This window comes from Bos taurus, chromosome 7, assembly GCF_002263795.3.
Source record: "Bos taurus isolate L1 Dominette 01449 registration number 42190680 breed Hereford chromosome 7, ARS-UCD2.0, whole genome shotgun sequence".
Taxonomy (NCBI): domain Eukaryota; kingdom Metazoa; phylum Chordata; class Mammalia; order Artiodactyla; family Bovidae; genus Bos; species Bos taurus.
The window spans coordinates 102155008-102172291 of record NC_037334.1 but is presented as its reverse complement, the minus strand read 5'-3'; the positions used below and the strand labels follow the sequence as shown (position 1 = coordinate 102172291).

The 17284-nt window shown below is 36.8% G+C and overlaps 1 protein-coding gene and 1 pseudogene across 24 annotated transcripts in view; both read right to left on the bottom strand.

Annotated features, from left to right (window-relative positions):
* Positions 1-17284, bottom strand: part of PPIP5K2 (diphosphoinositol pentakisphosphate kinase 2) — an 82981-nt gene that overhangs the window by 52915 nt on the left and 12782 nt on the right. For 23 of the 24 annotated variants that reach the window (XR_009495116.1, XM_059888461.1, NM_001191152.2 and 20 more), the window contains 8 exons: positions 16013-16103; positions 14828-14913; positions 13614-13768; positions 10726-10827; positions 7200-7361; positions 5722-5843; positions 1989-2090; positions 440-526 (listed from right to left, as the gene is read on the bottom strand). Coding sequence is in view for 23 of the 24 variants with exons in the window: in XM_059888461.1 (XP_059744444.1) it covers positions 440-526; positions 1989-2090; positions 5722-5843; positions 7200-7361; positions 10726-10827; positions 13614-13768; positions 14828-14913; positions 16013-16103 (907 nt within the window). In the remaining variant the exon portion in view is untranslated. The other variant, XM_059888466.1, reaches the window with a different exon arrangement.
* On the bottom strand, positions 11482-12968 carry LOC101905525 (Y-box-binding protein 1-like; annotated as a pseudogene).

The window sequence follows — 17284 nt, the reverse complement described above, 5'->3', positions numbered from 1 at the left end:
GATAATAATTAGTGACAGATAATGGACTTGGGGTCTATGGACTTCACATGTGTGTGCTCACTTTCACTCTACAGTATTACTCTTTTACTTGACTGATAAAACTTCGTATTTTCTTAAACCATATTAAGCTAATAATCACTAGATTAACTGAATAAAAATTAACTTCCATTTTATTAATTTTCATCTTTACAACACTAAATAAAAGCTAAGTCAGGATGATGACCATTTATGGATATTGCGACAGTAATTTTCTGATACTGATACACACAATTTAAGATGGATTTTGTTTCAATTTTATTTTTTCCAGTGGTTTAAATATTACTGGTCAAGAAATAGTGGCAGTCTTTCCTCATGATGTATTAATCAAAATAGATAAGAACCCATCAGAAATCTTGAATTATCACATCCTGTGAATTAAATTATTCCTCTTTAAACATACTTTTGATGCCTCACTTCCATTTTCATTTTTTGCTTTGGTGTTCGATCCCCATGACGAATGACGGCTATGACACATCTAAGTTCCATCCTTAAGTTAAAAAAGAAACAACATTCTCAATTTTCTAACAAAGATTTGTTATATAACTAAGATTAACACATCTAATTGTTTATTTGGAACTATCTTTTACCACTTCAAGATCGTTCCCATTAAGAACAGCGCTTGTAACAACTAGCTTTAATTTTATGAAGTCAATCCTAAAAAGAATTTAAGATGCTGGAGGGGGAGTAATATCAAGCTTGCTTCTTCTTCAGAGATGACTATACTAACTTTGGATACAAGCAAATGGACTATAATTCCCTAACTTCATTAATTACCTGCCCAGTGTGGTAGATCATTATACAGACAGATGTCATTAAATCAAACAAAATAAAGCTGCTATATTTATTTCGCCCATGTATGAAGAAAAGTATTTCAAACTTAAAATACTGGAAGATAAAACTGTCTTAGTAAGAATGAAAGGAAGTGAAAGTCGCTCAGTGGTATCTGACTTTTTGTGACCCCATGGAATTCTCCAGGCCAGAATACTGGAATGGGTATCCTTTCCCTTCTCCAGGGGATCTTCCCAATCCAGGTCTCCCACGTTGCAGGCGGATTCTTTACCAGCTGAGCCACAAAGGAGGGTTTAAACTACCATTTGTCAAATTATGAGACACAGAACACAACTCTCTAGAGTAAGTTACCGAAAATATACTTTGTATTAAATAAGTTTGGAAATACTGGTATAAAAACAAAATTAAGTATTTTTGTCCTCTCTTCTGCCCCAATCAGGTATCCTCAGAATATTTAACATGCTAACATAAAGCTCCTAGCTCACATGAATAACAAGTGAATTTTAGGTAGTAAATTTCACTAGAAATTTTATAAAACACTTTGGCAATACTGGTCTAAGTAATTTACTTCAAGATCTAACTATGTATTTTTCCTTTACATGCTAAGAGCACCAAAACTGTAAACCACTGACCATGAACCTTTAAGTAATATATCTGCTGGCACCTCCTTTATTCTTATGGCTCAATTCAACAGTTCTATAATTATCCAAAAATTTTTCGGGATTTTAACAACAGAAAAGATCTTTAGTCTAAATGCATGTGTGAGTGCTCAGTTGCTTGGCCGTGTGCAATTCTTCGTGACTCTACGGACCGGCGCCTGCTAGGTTCCTCTGTCCATGGGATTCTCCTGGCAAGTATACTGGAGTGGGTTGCCATTTCCTCCTCTAGGGAATCTTCTCGACCAAGGGATCTAACTCAAGGGATCCTGCATCTCCTTGCGTTGGCAGGAGGATTCTTTACCACTGAATCACCTGGGAAACTCTTTCATTCTAAATAGCCCATGTAAAAGCTTATAATCTATTTTTCCATCTGGAAAGTGAATCATATGAAAATATACAAAGTAAATTATTAAATATTATTCATATATGTAATCTTTATTGTGATAGCACAGGCCAACAGGGAAACACAAGGAATTTCTGAATGAAAATACTCAAACTTACATAGTTCCAGATGTAGTTGGTACAATCGGGATATCTTCAGCTTCTAAGGGTATTGACCAGGGGATATGAAATTGTGGAGCAAGCTCTCGCATTACAATATTCCTTCAAGACAAAAAAAGAAAACTTAAACTAGTTCATTTTAAGACAAACCTGGGTGTTAATGACAAAAGAAAATCATAGAAGTTAAAGTCAAACTATCTAGTAATTATGTGAATACAGTACATAAAAAGTAAACTAAGAAAAAAATCAATCCTGATAAAAAAATTAGATTAGCAGTGCTAAACTGGTATATAGAACACAGCAATGGGATATCATGAATTTGGAATTTACTTATTTCCTTTTTAAAAATATAAATCACCTTGGATTCAAGTAAGTTCCTTGGTGGCTCAGATGGTAAACAATTCACTTTCAATGTAGGAGACGAGGGTTTGATCCCTGGGCTGGGAAGACCCCCTGGAGAAGGGAACAGCTACCCACTCCAGTATTCTGGCCTGGAGAATTCCATGGACAGAGGAGCCTGGCAGGCTAGTTTATGCGGTTGCAACTGAGTGACTTTCACTTTCATGTCACTAGAGTTGCCTATTTACTTCCACAGATTCTAAAATCCAAGATTATCTCTGTGGACACTGAGTATTTCTTACCAGCTTTTATTGATCACCTATAAGGAGACAGGGATCAAGATCATCCCCATGGAAAAGAAATGCAAAAACTCAAAATGGCTGGGGAGGCCTTACAAATAGCTGTGGAAAGAAGAGAAGTGAAAAGCAAAGAAGAAAAGGAAAGATATAAGCACATGAATGCAGAGTTCCAAAGAATAGCAAGAAGAGATAAGAAAGCCTTCCTCAGCGATCAGTGCAAAGAAATAGAGGAAAACAACACAATGGGAAAGACTAGAGACCTCGTCAAGAAAATCAGAGATACCAAAGGAATATTTCATGCAAAGATGGGCTCGATAAAGGACAGAAATGGTATGGACCTAACAGAAGCAGAAGATATTAAGAGGTGGCAAGAATACACAGAAGAACTGTACAAAAAAGATCTTCATGACCCAGATAATCACGATGGTGTGATGACTGACCTAGAGCCAGACATCCTGGAATGTGAAGTCAAGTGGGCCTTAGAAAGCATCACTACAAACAAAGCTAGTGGAGGTGATGGAATTCCAGTTGAGCTATTTCAAATCCTGAAAGATGATGCTGTGAAAGTGCTGCACTCAATATGCCAGCAAATGTGGAAAACTCAGCAGTGACCACAGGACTGGAAAAGGTCAGTTTTCATTCCAATCTCAAAGAAAGGCAATGCCAAAGAATGCTCAAACTACCGCACATTTGCACTCATCTCACATGCTAGTAAAGTAATGCTGAAAATTTTCCAAGCCAGGCTTCAGCAATACGTGAACCATGAACTTCCTGATGTTCCAGCTGGTTTTAGAAAGGGCAGAGGAACCAGAGATGAAATTGGCAACATCTGCTGATCATGGAAAAAGCAAGAGAGTTCCAGAAAAACATCTATTTCAGCTTTATTGACTATGCCAAAGCCTTTGACTGTGTGGATCACAATAAACTGTGGAAAATTCTGAAAAAGATGGGAATACCAGACCACCTGACCTACCTCTTGAGAAACCTATATGCAGGTCAGGAAGCAACAGTTAGAACTGGACATGGAACAACAGACTGGTTCCAAATAGGAAAAGGAGTTCGTCAAGGCTGTATATTGTCACCCTGCTTATTTAACTTCTATGCAGAGTACATCATGAGAAACGCTGGACTGGAAGAAACACAAGCTGGAATCAAGATTGCTGGGAGAAATATCAATAACCTCAGATATGCAGATGACACCACCCTTATGGCAGAAAGTGAAGAGGAACTCAAAAGCCTCTTGATGAAAGTGAAAGTGGAGAGTGAAAAAGTTGGCTTAAAGCTCAACATTCAGAAAACAAAGTTCACGGCATCCGGTCCTATCACTTCATGGGAAATAGATGGGGAAACAGTGGAAACAGTGTCAGTCTTTATTTTTTTGGGTTCCAAAATCACTGCAGATGGTGACTGCAGCCATGAAATTAAAAGACGCTTCCTCCTTGGAAGAAAAGTTATGACCAACCTAGATAGCATATTCAAAAGCAGAGACATTACTTTGTCAACAAAGATCCGTCTAGTCAAGGCTAGGGTTTTTCCTGTGGTCATGTATGGATGTGAGAGTTGGACTGTGAAGAAGGCTGAGCGCCGAAGAATTGATGCTTTTGAATTGTGGTGTTGGAGAAGACTCTTGAGAGTCCCTTGGACTGCAAGGAGATCCAACCAGTCCATTCTGAAGGAGATCAGCCCTGGGATTTCTTTGGAAGGAATGATGCTAAAGCTGAAACTCCAGTACTTTGGCCACCTCATGCGAAGAGTTGACTCACTGGAAAAGACTCTGATGCTGGGAGGGATTGGGGGCAGGAGGAGAAGGGGACGACAGAGGATGAGATGGCTGGATGGCATCACTGACTCGATGGACGTGAGTCTCAGTGAACTCCGGGAGTTGGTGATGGCCAGGGAGGCCTGGCGTGCTGCAGTTCATGGGGTCGCAAAGAGTCGGACACGACAGAGTGACTGAACTGAACTGAAAGCTATTTTAAATACCATTGCTCATTTTTAACAGATTTCTATTACAGTTTGCTAAAAAGGTTAACAATGAAAATTTTACGTAATTACAGGACATTTTTTGTTTTGCTTAAATTTAGCATTTATTCATGCTAAAATTTAACTGAGACCTGCTAAATTTTACTTTAAGGGTAAGTTCAGAAACCTTTGAAATATACTATAATTGCTGACTCCAATGATTAAGATATATTTTAAAGTTTTAAGTTTTTTATGGCTTTGGCATAAGTATTTTGTCGTATATACTTTGAAATGGTTAAAAACAGTCTTTGTCAGGACTTCCCTGACCCCACGTGGGTTTGATCCCTGGTCTGGTCGACTGCTCCCCCCAGCACAGCTAAACCCGTGTGCCACAACTACTGAGCCTGTGTGCCTAGTCTCTGCTCTGCAGCAAGAGAAGCCACCAGTGAGAACCCTGCGCAGAGCCACACAGAGGAGCCCCTCCCTCCCTAACTAGAGAAAGCCTGCACATAGCAAAGAAGAGCCAGCACGGCCAAAAATAAAATAAATAAATAACGTCATAAATTGTCTTTCAAGTCTTCTAAATCAAGATGTATGAAAATAAGTCAAAGAATACAAAAATGGCATTTCTGTACACAATAATTTCTTTTATGCTCACTTGATAATCTCATGAGATTATTTTGAGTAACATATGCTTGTAGAAAGTTGAATCATTCAAGATTTCTAAATTCCAATTACTTCTATTTTATTCTCGTTACTTATTTCACGAATGTAAATTCTGTACCATAAAATACTATAATTACCTAACAAAAACTTGAGAAACAAGGTAATCTAATAAATCAGCTGTTTCGATGAATGATCAACCATCCCTGTGTAAATCATTGTTATACAGCGTTTCTACATCTATGAGGTTAAATACCTTTAAAAGTTTACACTGTTCATAAATTAATTTGTCTTACATAACCTGAAGTGTAATTCAGGATTTGGGGATGTCATTTTATGAACACGGATTTTTTACTCTAGAGTGCTTATAAAGCCCTGTTCATTTGATGTTTACAATTATTTGGTTTCTGAATACCGAGTATGCACTAACAAAAGTAAAGAGGAAGAAATATAAAGGAAAAAAACCTTACCCAAGTATTTTTGCACAATCATCATAATACTTCATGGAATTTTTCACAAAACTGAAGCCATTGACATCACAGACATAGGACTGTCCATTGGCCCGTAGCAAATCAAAGCCACAAACTGTTTGCTATTTAAAATAAATTATACATTTTAAAATTTCATTTAAGACTGAGTTTTCCAGTCTTATTAGAATACAAATTTTATAAGTGCCCTTTACTTCAAAATAAGCAAAAAACAAGGAAGCTACTTATTTGTAACTTGAATACTCTTAAAATATACAGCATATGCCACATGATTATTTAAATTCTTCTATGAAGTAAATATAGAACAATAATGCTTAAGAGACTAGAGAGGCCAAGAACTCAAGAAGCTTTTCAATTAATTTTTAATTAAAATACAAAAGTAAAAAAGTTTTAAAGTCTTTGATAAATTTTATGCTAGCAGAAATTCTAACTTCTTTAATTAAAAAAAAAAAAAAAACCAAAAAGAAAAAAAAAGAGGAGAAAGCTTTGAAAACACAGCCCAGAAGAAATGTCCAATTATTCTTATGAATCTTTTAAATTCTGACAACTACACAGTTGTGAGCCCCTGAAACAAATTTACTTTATTTGGGAGATAACAGTTAAAAAGGTATAAATTTCCTGCTTAGGCTCTAGGAATTTTCTGATCTTCTAGGTTTTATGTTCAAACCATCATGTATTAGTATAATATGATTTTAAGTCATGGCTTTTGGAATCCTGGCATTACAAAGTTAAAACAGATCATATAAAAACCATATAAAACTATTAAAACATACTTTAGGTTACGATTCCTTCCATGAGAGACTTCAAATTATTAAGACACAAAGAATTTATTATTTAATAACTAGCAATATACACTAGTTTTAAGTTACATATCCAAGACAAGGCTTCAACAAGGTAAAGTTTATCCTCTATGAGATGCAAGTTGTACTACTTCTGTTTTAATCTTTACTGCACAGTATATCAAACCTTAATAATAGAGATTGAGAGAACAAGTCAAATATCTAAGTAAAAAGTTTTTATTAGTAGTTTTCACGAATATATTTTACTATATTTAACAGACCAAATGATCAACTGTGAAAGGTGGAAGACTTCCTTAAAAAAAAAAAAAATCGTATCAATTCTATGAGTAAATACTTACAACTAGTTCTGTTATAGGAGTATATTAAAAAAATACTCCTATAACTCTACCATTTCAGTTGTTTTCTTCTCTAATTGTAGTTTCTGAATAAACTGTCAGTTTCCTTCTATATAATGAAGAAAGAATAAGAAGGAAAGGCTTTCATTTATCATATATTCTTATTAATGGCAAGAATCTTTTGTAAAGTTCAAAAAAACTATTCAGATATACCAGTTCATTCTCTCTACTTTTCTTTCCTATTATAAGCCCAAACAACATCTCTTTCACTCAAAAAAGAAAATTCAAATTTTTACGAGTCTACATGGCTTGCATAACATCCTACCTTAAAAGCAAGGCAGACTTTCCAAGCAATTAATTTCTCTCGTGCATTGAGAATAACAGGGTATCTTACTTCTTTTCCTTCACTATCTCGTTCCACCTTGCCATCAAGTGCAGGAGATTTTCGAGCTTCAGCATGGGCATAATCTGGACCCACTGTGTAAACCTTTCAGAAATGTTAAAATATACACATTACTTTGAAAAGATATATATGTAAATATATAACGGCAAGCAACAAATTCAAATAAAAAACACCTCTGTTTCTAGGCAGTATTTTTTGACACATTGTTCTATTTCACGTGTGAAAATTCTCAACATTGGAAGAGGTTATAAGTAATTATACAGCAAAACTGGTAAAATGAGGTTCTGTTCTCTCTAAAAAATAATTATACTAAACATTATAAGGGAATACTAGAATGCATAATGCTGTGATCCTTCTCAAACTGTTTTAGTTTGACAAAAGGTATAAATGACTAAAAAAATTATAGAAGAAAGTAACTGCCAAAATAAAGATCTAAGCATGGAAGGAAGATTAATAAGGGCAACAAGAATTCAAAAGCAGACAGGGAAAGGCACTCTAGGCAAAGGTAATAAACGCAAAGGGCAGAGGAACGAAACAGCATGCCATATTCAGGTGAGAGTACATTATTTGCTATGGTTTCTACTGTAAGAAATAAGGTTTGTAGTACAGAGGGCAGGCCATGAAGTACCTTGCATGCCAGCCTTAAAAGTCTGATTACTACCTTGCGGTCAATGAGGATCCACAAGAGAATTTTTAAGAGGAGGCTCATGATTCAGTTTACACCTAAGAAAAAACTCTCTATTAGACTCAGAGAAGCAAAAGGCAAGGGAAAAAGGGAAAGATACACTCAACTAAATGCAGAGTTCCACAGAATACAAAGCAAAGATGAGAAGGTCTTCTTAAATGAACAATGCAAAGAAACGGGGAAACAACAGAATGGGAAAGACTGGAGATGTCTCGAATAAAACAGAGATATTTAGGGAACATTTCATGTAAGGATGGAAACATGAGAGGACAAAAAGCCTAAGAACCTAACAGAAGAAGAGATTAAGAAGAGGCAAGAATACACAGAACAATACAAAAAAGGTCTTAATGACCTGGATAACCATATGGTGTGGTCACTCACCTAGAGCCCAACATCCTGCAGTGTGAAGTCAAGTGAGCCTTTGGAAACATTATTACCAACAAAGCTAGTGGAGGTGATGGAATTCCAGCAGAGCTATTTAAAATCCTAAAAGATGATGCTGTTAAAGTGCTACACTCAGTATGTCAGCAAATTTGGAACACTTAGCAGTGGCCACAGGACTGAAAAAAGGTCAGTTTTCATTCCAATCCCAAAAAGTGCAATGCCAAAGAATGTCCAAACTATCATACAACTGCACTCATTTCACATGCGAGCAAAGTGAAAGTTGATCAGTCGTGTCTGACTCTCTGAGACCCCAGGGACTATTCAGTCCATGGAATTCTCCAGGCCAGAATACTAGAGTGGGTAGCCTTTCCCTTCTTCAGGGGACCTTCCTAACCCAGGGAACAAACCCAGGTTTCCCCCCACATTATAGGTGGATTCTTTACCAGCTGAGTCACAAGGGAAGCCAAAGAAAACTGGAATGGGTAGCCTATCCCTTCTCCAGTGGATCTTCCTGACTCAGGAATTGAAGCTGGTCTCCTTCATTGCAGGTGTACTCTTTACCAACTGAGCTATCAGGGAAGTCCACATTGTAGCAAGGTAACACTCAAAAAGTATTGTCACCCTGCTTATTTAACTTATACGCACAGAACATCATTCAGAATGCTGGGCTGGATGAATCACAAGCTGGAATCAAGACTGCTGAGAGAAATTTCAACAACCTCAGATAAGCAGATAATAGCAGAAAGGAACTAAAGAGCCTCTTGATGAAAGTGAAAGAGGAAGAGTGAAACAGTTGGCTGAAAACTCAACATTCAAAAAACTAAAATCATGGCATCCAATCCCATCACTCTGTGGCAAATAAAAGGGGAAAAACGTGGAAACAGAGACAGACTTTATTTTCTTGGGCTCCAAAATCACTGTGGACAGTGACTGCAGCCATGAAATTAAAGATGCTTGCTCCTTGCAAAGAAAGCTATGACAAACCTAGACAGTGTATTAAAGAGCAGATACATCAATTTGCCGACAAAGGTCCATGTAGTCAAAGCTATGGTTTTTCCAGGAGCCATGTATGGATGTGAGAGCTGGATCATAAAGGCGGCTGCACACTGAAGAATTGAGAGTCCCTAGATAGCAAGGAGATCAAACCGGTCCATCCTAAATGAAATCAGTCCTGCATATTCATTTGAGGACTGATGCTAAAGCTGAACGGAGAAGGCAATGGCACCCCACTCCAGTACTCTTGTCTGGAAAATCCCATGGACGGAGGAGCCTGGTGAGCTGCAGTCCATGGGGTCGTGAAGAGTTGGGCACGACTGAGCGACTTCACTTTCACTTTTCACTTGCATGCATTGGAGAAGGAAATGACAACCCACTCCAGTGTTCTTGCCTGGAGAATCCCAGGGACAGAGGAGCCTGGTGGGCTGCTGTCTATGGGGTCGCACGGAGTGGGACACGCCTGAAGCGACTTAGCAGCAGCAGCAGCAGCTGAAGCTGGAATGCCAATACTTTGGCCACCTGCTGCAAAGAACTGACTCATTAGAAAACACGCTGATGCTAGGAAAGACTGAAGGCAAGTGTAGAAGGAGGCAGCAGAATTTGAGATGGTTACATGGCATCACCAACTCAATGGACATGAATTTGAGCAAGTTCCAGGAAATGGTAAAGGACAGAGGAGCCTGGTGTGCTGCAGTCCATAGTGTCGCCAAGAGTTGGACACAACTTAGCGACTGTACGACAAGTTAGACACAGAGTCACTAAAGGTAAAGCAATTAAGACCTTATTTGTCACCAACAGAAATCACACCTATTTTTTTGTAATCACATTACAGTTGTCAAAGCTGTCTAAACACTTTTTACACTGATTGATGCTTAGAAACTGTGGTGGTTATTAGACTCTAACCCACCATATTTTGGATTGATTTTTAAATATTTTGATTAACTTTATTTCAATAAAATTTGTCTCCACTGTAATCCTCTGTGGTTTATTCTAAGCAAGGAGGAATATTATTCTATAAGAAGGCTCCATAGGCTTAGATTGCCAAAGACATTCATAATGTAAATAGATTAAGAATCTCTAGTTATAAAGAAAGAGAAACAAAATAGAGGTCAGAGATAGCCAACTAAATGGACTTCCCATATAGCTCAGCGGTAAAGTGTCTGCCTGCCATGCAGGAAATGGCAACCTACTCCAGTGTTCTTCCCTGGAAAATCCCACTGACAGAAATGCCTGGCAGGCTACAGTCCATGGAGTTGCAAAAGAGCCGGACATGACTTAACAACTAAACAACAACAACAACAGCAGCAGCTATTGTAAACTCTTTTTCTGATAGCACTGGTAAACTCAAAATACAAACTTAAAATATACTTTAAGCAATCCTACCTTAACATCAGTACCATCTGTAGGCATAAACTCTTCATATATATATGAGCCTGTTTTTCGTACATTGCTTTCTGGGGAGTAAACACTACTCCTACTGCCAATCTGAAAATAAAAGAAGTCTCTCAATGTAAAACCAAATTATTCTCCTCTTTATAAAATATTCTCTTTTACCATTTATTTCTATCATTGATATTCCAAAAATTGTTTTTAGTCTACAAATATTTAACAACACATTATGTAGTTGACACTACATTATTTCCTGCTATAACTTAAATAGCATAAAAATACAATGAACACTTAGAACAGTGTTTCTAAGATTTAACCATATTGCTGAAGGTAACTCTGCTTTGTCATTACTATAGAATTTTCCTCTGTATAAATATTCAGTAATTCATTCATTTGCCTATAATATATATCTAGGCTGTTTTCTAAGGTTTAGCTAGTAAAGCAATGTTGCTTCAAATGTTCTTTTAAATATTCCTGTGACAAGTATGTGCAGGAGTGTTCTATGGCATATACTCAAAGTGAAACCACTAGTGATAGAATACGCTCACATTCAACTTACAAAATAATGCCAAAACCTTTTAAAAACCATTTTTAATTAATTAGAGTCTCTCCAGCAATGTGTAGGTGCGCCCACTTATCTATAATTATCTACAACTCGGTATTGTCAGACTTAATATTTGCCATCCTAATGGACGTAGAACACTACCTCGGTGTGTTGCTGCTTTGCATTTCCATGACTGCTTATGAGTACATGTGCACTTTTTTTTTTTTTAAAGACCTTTATTAACAGGTGCTTGCAGTTTGACTTTTTTTTTTTAAATCAAGCTGTAAACTTTTATTACAAATTAAAAATGAGGTTCTTAAAAATCTCAACTTGACCAGATATGAAACAATTTAAAAACCTTTAAAGGTGTATTGAGAAAAAACAGGCTTTTTTTTTTTTTTAAACACGTTTGTCATTACCAAAAAGAGACGTCTTTAGTTAAAAATAATAAAAACCCCATGCTGCATAAATAATGCAGATAGTTCTAGTTATCTGGTCAACAGGCAAAAAGCAAGCACTTAAGGTCTTCAGCTCCAATCTTTTGTTCATTTCTTATTGCTGGAATTTCATGTTCATTTCTTCTTCTTGGATGACTAAACCGGATGATGGTAGAGATGGTAAACCGGCATTTACTCAGCCCCGCCCTGCTCAGCCTCGGGAGCGGACGAAATCTCCGCTGGTGGATCGGCTGCTTTTGTCTCTTTGCCATCTTGTGGTTTAGGGTTTTCTGGGCGTCTGCGTCGGTAATTGAAGTTACAGCGGTACCGACGTTGAGGTGGCTGCTGACCTTGGGTCTCATCTCCTTGGTTTTCCTTATCTTCTTCATTGCTGTCCTCTCTGGGCCCCTATGAAATACGTGGTCTGTAGCCCCGATACATATTCTGTCTCACTGGTCTACCTTGTTCTCCTGCACCCTGGTTGTCAGCACCCTCCATCACTTCTCCCCGCACAGGAGGGCTGGAGTACTGTGGTCGACGCCCATAGGGTCTCCGCATGTAGTAAGGTGGGAACCTCTGCCTGCGGTAGGTAGGGCCGGCGCTGTTGGGCCTGGCCTTTGGGAGCGCTCTCTGATACCTCATTCTTTTCCCCACTCTCACTATTCTGGTAATTCTGCTGGTAATTGCATGGAGGACCCCTGCGACGTGGATAGCGTCTATAATGGTTACGGTCTGCTGCGTATTTACTGCCTTGAACTGGAACTCCACCAGGTCCTGTAACATTTGCTGCCTCCGCACCCTTTCCTCCTTCAACAACATCAAACTCCAGTCTCTCCATCTCCTACACTGCGAAGGTACTTCCTGGGGTTATTCTTCTTTATGGCAGTCTGGTGTACAAATACATCTTCCTTGGTGTCATTCCTGTTGATGAAACCATATCCGTTTCTTACATTGAACCATTTTACTGTTCCCAAAACCTTCGTTGCGATGACCTTCTTGTCCCCGCTGGCAGGCGCCGCCAATGTGAGGCCGCCCAGGCTGCCACTCCCTGCGCCGCTGCCCGTCCTGCTGGGCTTGGTGTCAGCAGCGCTGAGGACCTGGGAGGCGCAGCGCGCGGGGGGGCGGTGGCTGGTCTCGGCCTCGCTGCTCATAGTTGCGGTGATGGTGACTTGGGCCGGCTGCGGCAGCTGCGGCTCCTCCCAGGGTGTGATGGTAACTAGGCCGGCGGTGGGGCAGCTCATGGCTCTCTGGGGTCCGCTCTCCGCTCCCGCTCGAACTCACATGTGCACTTTTAATACTGAGTGAGTGAAGTTTTGCGACCCCGTGGACTGTGGCCCCCCAGTCTCCTCCGTCCATGGGATTCTCCAGGCAAGAATACTGGAGTGGGTTGCCATCTCCTTCTCCAGGGTTTAATACCGACATACTGCTAAGTTATATTTCAGAAGAAATATTGCGATAACAACGTCTGGGCTTATGCTCGTTTCCCAACTACCTCAATCTTTTTGATCTTGCTGATTCAAAAAGTAATTTAATGTCATTATCTTTTGGACTTGATTTACTTTTTTTATTATGGGTGCAATTTTGAGCATACTTTCATGTATTATTTTTTCTAGGAACTATTCATTTGTAGGCCATTTTTCTAAAAAAATGCTGATCTTTACCTGAAATTCTCATATGATAGATTCATAAATGGAAGGCAGAAAGAAGATCTAGTAACTTTCTTGGTATTTTGTACGTAAATTTAATAACTAAAATGATGCCTTGTTTCTCTAATGATGACATTAATTTATCTCTCAATGATACATTCTTAAACATAGTTTTACTAAATACTTGATTACTTTTAGTAAAATTTATGCAACAATGTATAAAGAACAGTAGTCACTAGGCTAACAAAAGTTTACCTTTCGAAAAAGTCTTTGACTTCCACCACCAGCAGAGGTTGGATAATAAATGTAAACATTGTGATCTTCTGCACTGACTGGCTTTTCTACAAATGGCTTTTGGAAAACTTCCCCATTTACTTCTACATGATCTTCCCCTTCAATCAGATTGCATTCTATAAATCAAACATAATTGCAAGAAAAAAGTTACATACTGCTTAGTACCTAGATATAACCACAATATTATTATTGAGGACTTGTTCTCTAGAACAGAGGTTACAGAGAAACCGAACTGTGGATGATGCACTGATTTGTGTGTGTGTGGCTGCGCCGGGTCTTCGGCCACACGCGGGCCTCCTCTCTCAGGGGGCTTCTCCTGTGGCGGAGCACGGCTCCGGGTGTGTGGGCTTCGGCAGCTGCAGTGTCTGGGCTCAGGAGTTGCGGCACACAGGCTTAGTCGCTCTGTGGCACGTGGAACCTTCCCGTACCCGGGATCAAGCCCTTGACTCCTGCGTTGGCAGGGAGATTATTTACCAATGGACTACCAGGGGAGTCCTTGATTTGATTTTAATTAAAAATATTTATGCAGATGTATACCAGCATTTATTATCTATGATGACACAAGGAACTATATTCTTCAAAAACCTAATGGACCTGCTATAATGCTGGTATCTGGGTTTTAATCAAAATTGCTCTAATGTACAATATGGTCACTAAAATTCCCCCAAAATACTGTTATCAGAACATTCAATATTAAAACAAATAAGCATTTACCTTGCCCTTTTACACTATGTGTAACTTACATGCTATGCTGTAAATAAGCAGGAAAATGAAGCAAAAGGTGCTTTAAAATATTAATATTTCAAAATTCTTACTCATTAGAAGTTTAGTTGTGGCATACTAGCATGAAGTTTCTAAGACTTAATTCAACTGTTATACACTCACTTACCCCAATCAATACAAATTTATTATGTAAAAATTCTTCCTTATGATTCTCAGATATATCAAATACACACCCAATAAATATATGATATACACCTCCTAGTTATAGTTAGCCTTCTAGCTCATAATGTCCCATTTTAATTGAAATTTAATTGCCTATTTGGATCATTTAAAAAAAATTGAATAGAATGCATAAGCTGTTTAAATTCTATTTAATTATAGAGGAGAGTGGCTCAGAAGTCTTTGGTAAGAGACTTTTAAAAGAGAGATTGTTTAAAATCTCTTACTCTTACCTTTAGGATTATTTGGGTCACGGTTCAAAATTGCATAACGAGGAAGCAAAATACCTTCAGCTTGAAGAATACTATACACTTCTCTCCTGAAGGAAAAAGAGAATACCCTTATTGTTTTGCTAATGTTTCATGATAAGTATATTACTGTACTATTCATAAAGTATATTACTACTTTTCTACCACTAAAAAAGTCATGTATATAGTCTTTCTTTATAAGTAAACAAATGTCATTTAAAATACTGAAGAAATGTATTCCAAGGAAATATTCAGTAATATTAGAATAAAAGTGTATGCACAAAACTTTCTGTGGCATATTAAAATACTAATTTTTAAAAGAGGGAATGTAAATGTATAAAACAGAAACAGCTAATTAAAGTTGCTATATCACAGTGACAAAATATCACCTAAAGTATTAAAAATCTTATATTCAAAAAATATTTAATGACATGGAAAAATGTTTATGGTCTTTAAAGAGAACACTGATTCTAATTCTGTAAAATGTGAGTGCATGTATATATTGCTTTCTAAATTTCTGAAAAAATATGGTAGATGCAGTGGCAGGGTTAAATTAAATGCCTTTCTTCATTTTATTTTCTAAATTTCTCAAAATGAATGGAGACACATATGCACTCCCACATAAATTTACATTTGTAATATATAGACATCTATTAATATGAAAACCTTGGAAAAATGTTATAAAATTTCAGATATTAATAATATTGCTAAGAAAGGAAAAAAAATAGAAAAAAACTATAAGACCTTATACTTTATATAGCATTTTCTTATATATAACCTCTTACTGTAATGCTAACACAGAATAAAATAGAACGCTAGTGAAATTATAAGGGTAGCCATTAATAGCATCAATTAAATGCAATATATGCATTTGTGTTTTACAATTTCTCTTAAATATCTATGCTTTTGATCTGTTAAATGAATTGCTAAGATACATAGGAACATATTTCTCAAAATGGTTCCACTTTACCATAGTTTCTTCATCTATAAAACTGGATACAAATATTTATTACTAAGTATTATTTCAAAGATATCACAAATTTACATATATATATATATACACACACACACACACACACACACATAAAAGCACTGGTACCATGCCAGCTTAGGTAGATACTAAATAAATGTTGATTTTCCTCCCTTACTTCAGCCAACTTAACCACTCACCTATCTTGTATGAGATACTGCATATTCAAGTCATTGATTACAAATGGATTCCTGAGTTTGGCATAGGCAACTGCTTTGTCCAGTGGAAATCCTAAGAATACATATTATTAACATATTCTGTACAATCGCAAGATAAGTTGACATCTCTAACTTAATCAACTTTAATTTATGCCACATCCCATAAAAGACTAATTTCATTATGCATATAGCTGTTTTTTATAAGACATAGAATAATAAACACATAAAACTTGATTTATCTTGTACTATTAAATAAATCTTATTTGTTCTTAATTTGATTGGTAAGGCACAGCAAGCCAGTAGTTATGTAACTCCATTTAGAGTACTGATATGTTTAGTTGATGCTTCAAAGTCAGCTGATAGAAGGTAAGACTACCTCATACACAAACAGAAATCTATACATAAATAACACAATTGCATTACAATCATCTGGTGGTCTTTTTTAAAAAGTTTATGTGACTCCTCACTAAAGATATTTTGATGCTATACACACAAATTAGCTGATAATTCAAAAACTGAGGCATCTTTAAAAACAGCAAAAGAAAAAATTAATTTATATTCAACAGACATGCTCTAAATATAAAATATATGAGAACATACTTGCTGTTATTGATACTAGGTCAATGTTAACACACCAGAAATTAAGTTCTTAAAATTTCTAGACTTTGGTAAAATTACTAATTACAATGAAAAATCAAAAAGCAGATATAATAAGAGATTTTAAATTATTTTAATGGTTATATTTCACTTTCTGTATTGACACTAAAAGACTCCGATTCTATTCATCAACATGTATGATTAAGAATGGCAGGATATGAGAACTTAAAAGCATAAACTAGGGTTCAAATCCTAACTCTATCTTTCATTAGCTGTGTGACCTTGGGCAAGTTTATTTCACATCTCTAAGTCTCCAATTCCCAGCTGTAAAGGAATATTTTAACAGTCTTACCTAGAAAGGTCTTTGGGAAATCAAATAAAATAGTCCATATGAAACATTTATTACAGTATCTGGCATAATAAATATTCAATAAATGTTAACTTATTATTCCCTAAGTAACAATATTTTAATATACATCTTTTCTAAGGAAAAGGGTAACAGTCAGCAGGCACACATGGTATTTAACTATAGTGTGCTGCAGTGTATCTGTGAAGACACAATTTTGTAGCATTATCAGAATAGTTAAGAGAGGAAGTGTTAAACCTGCAGTTAAAAAAAAACAAAACTATGGTTAGTTAAAAAAAAATTTATTTCTA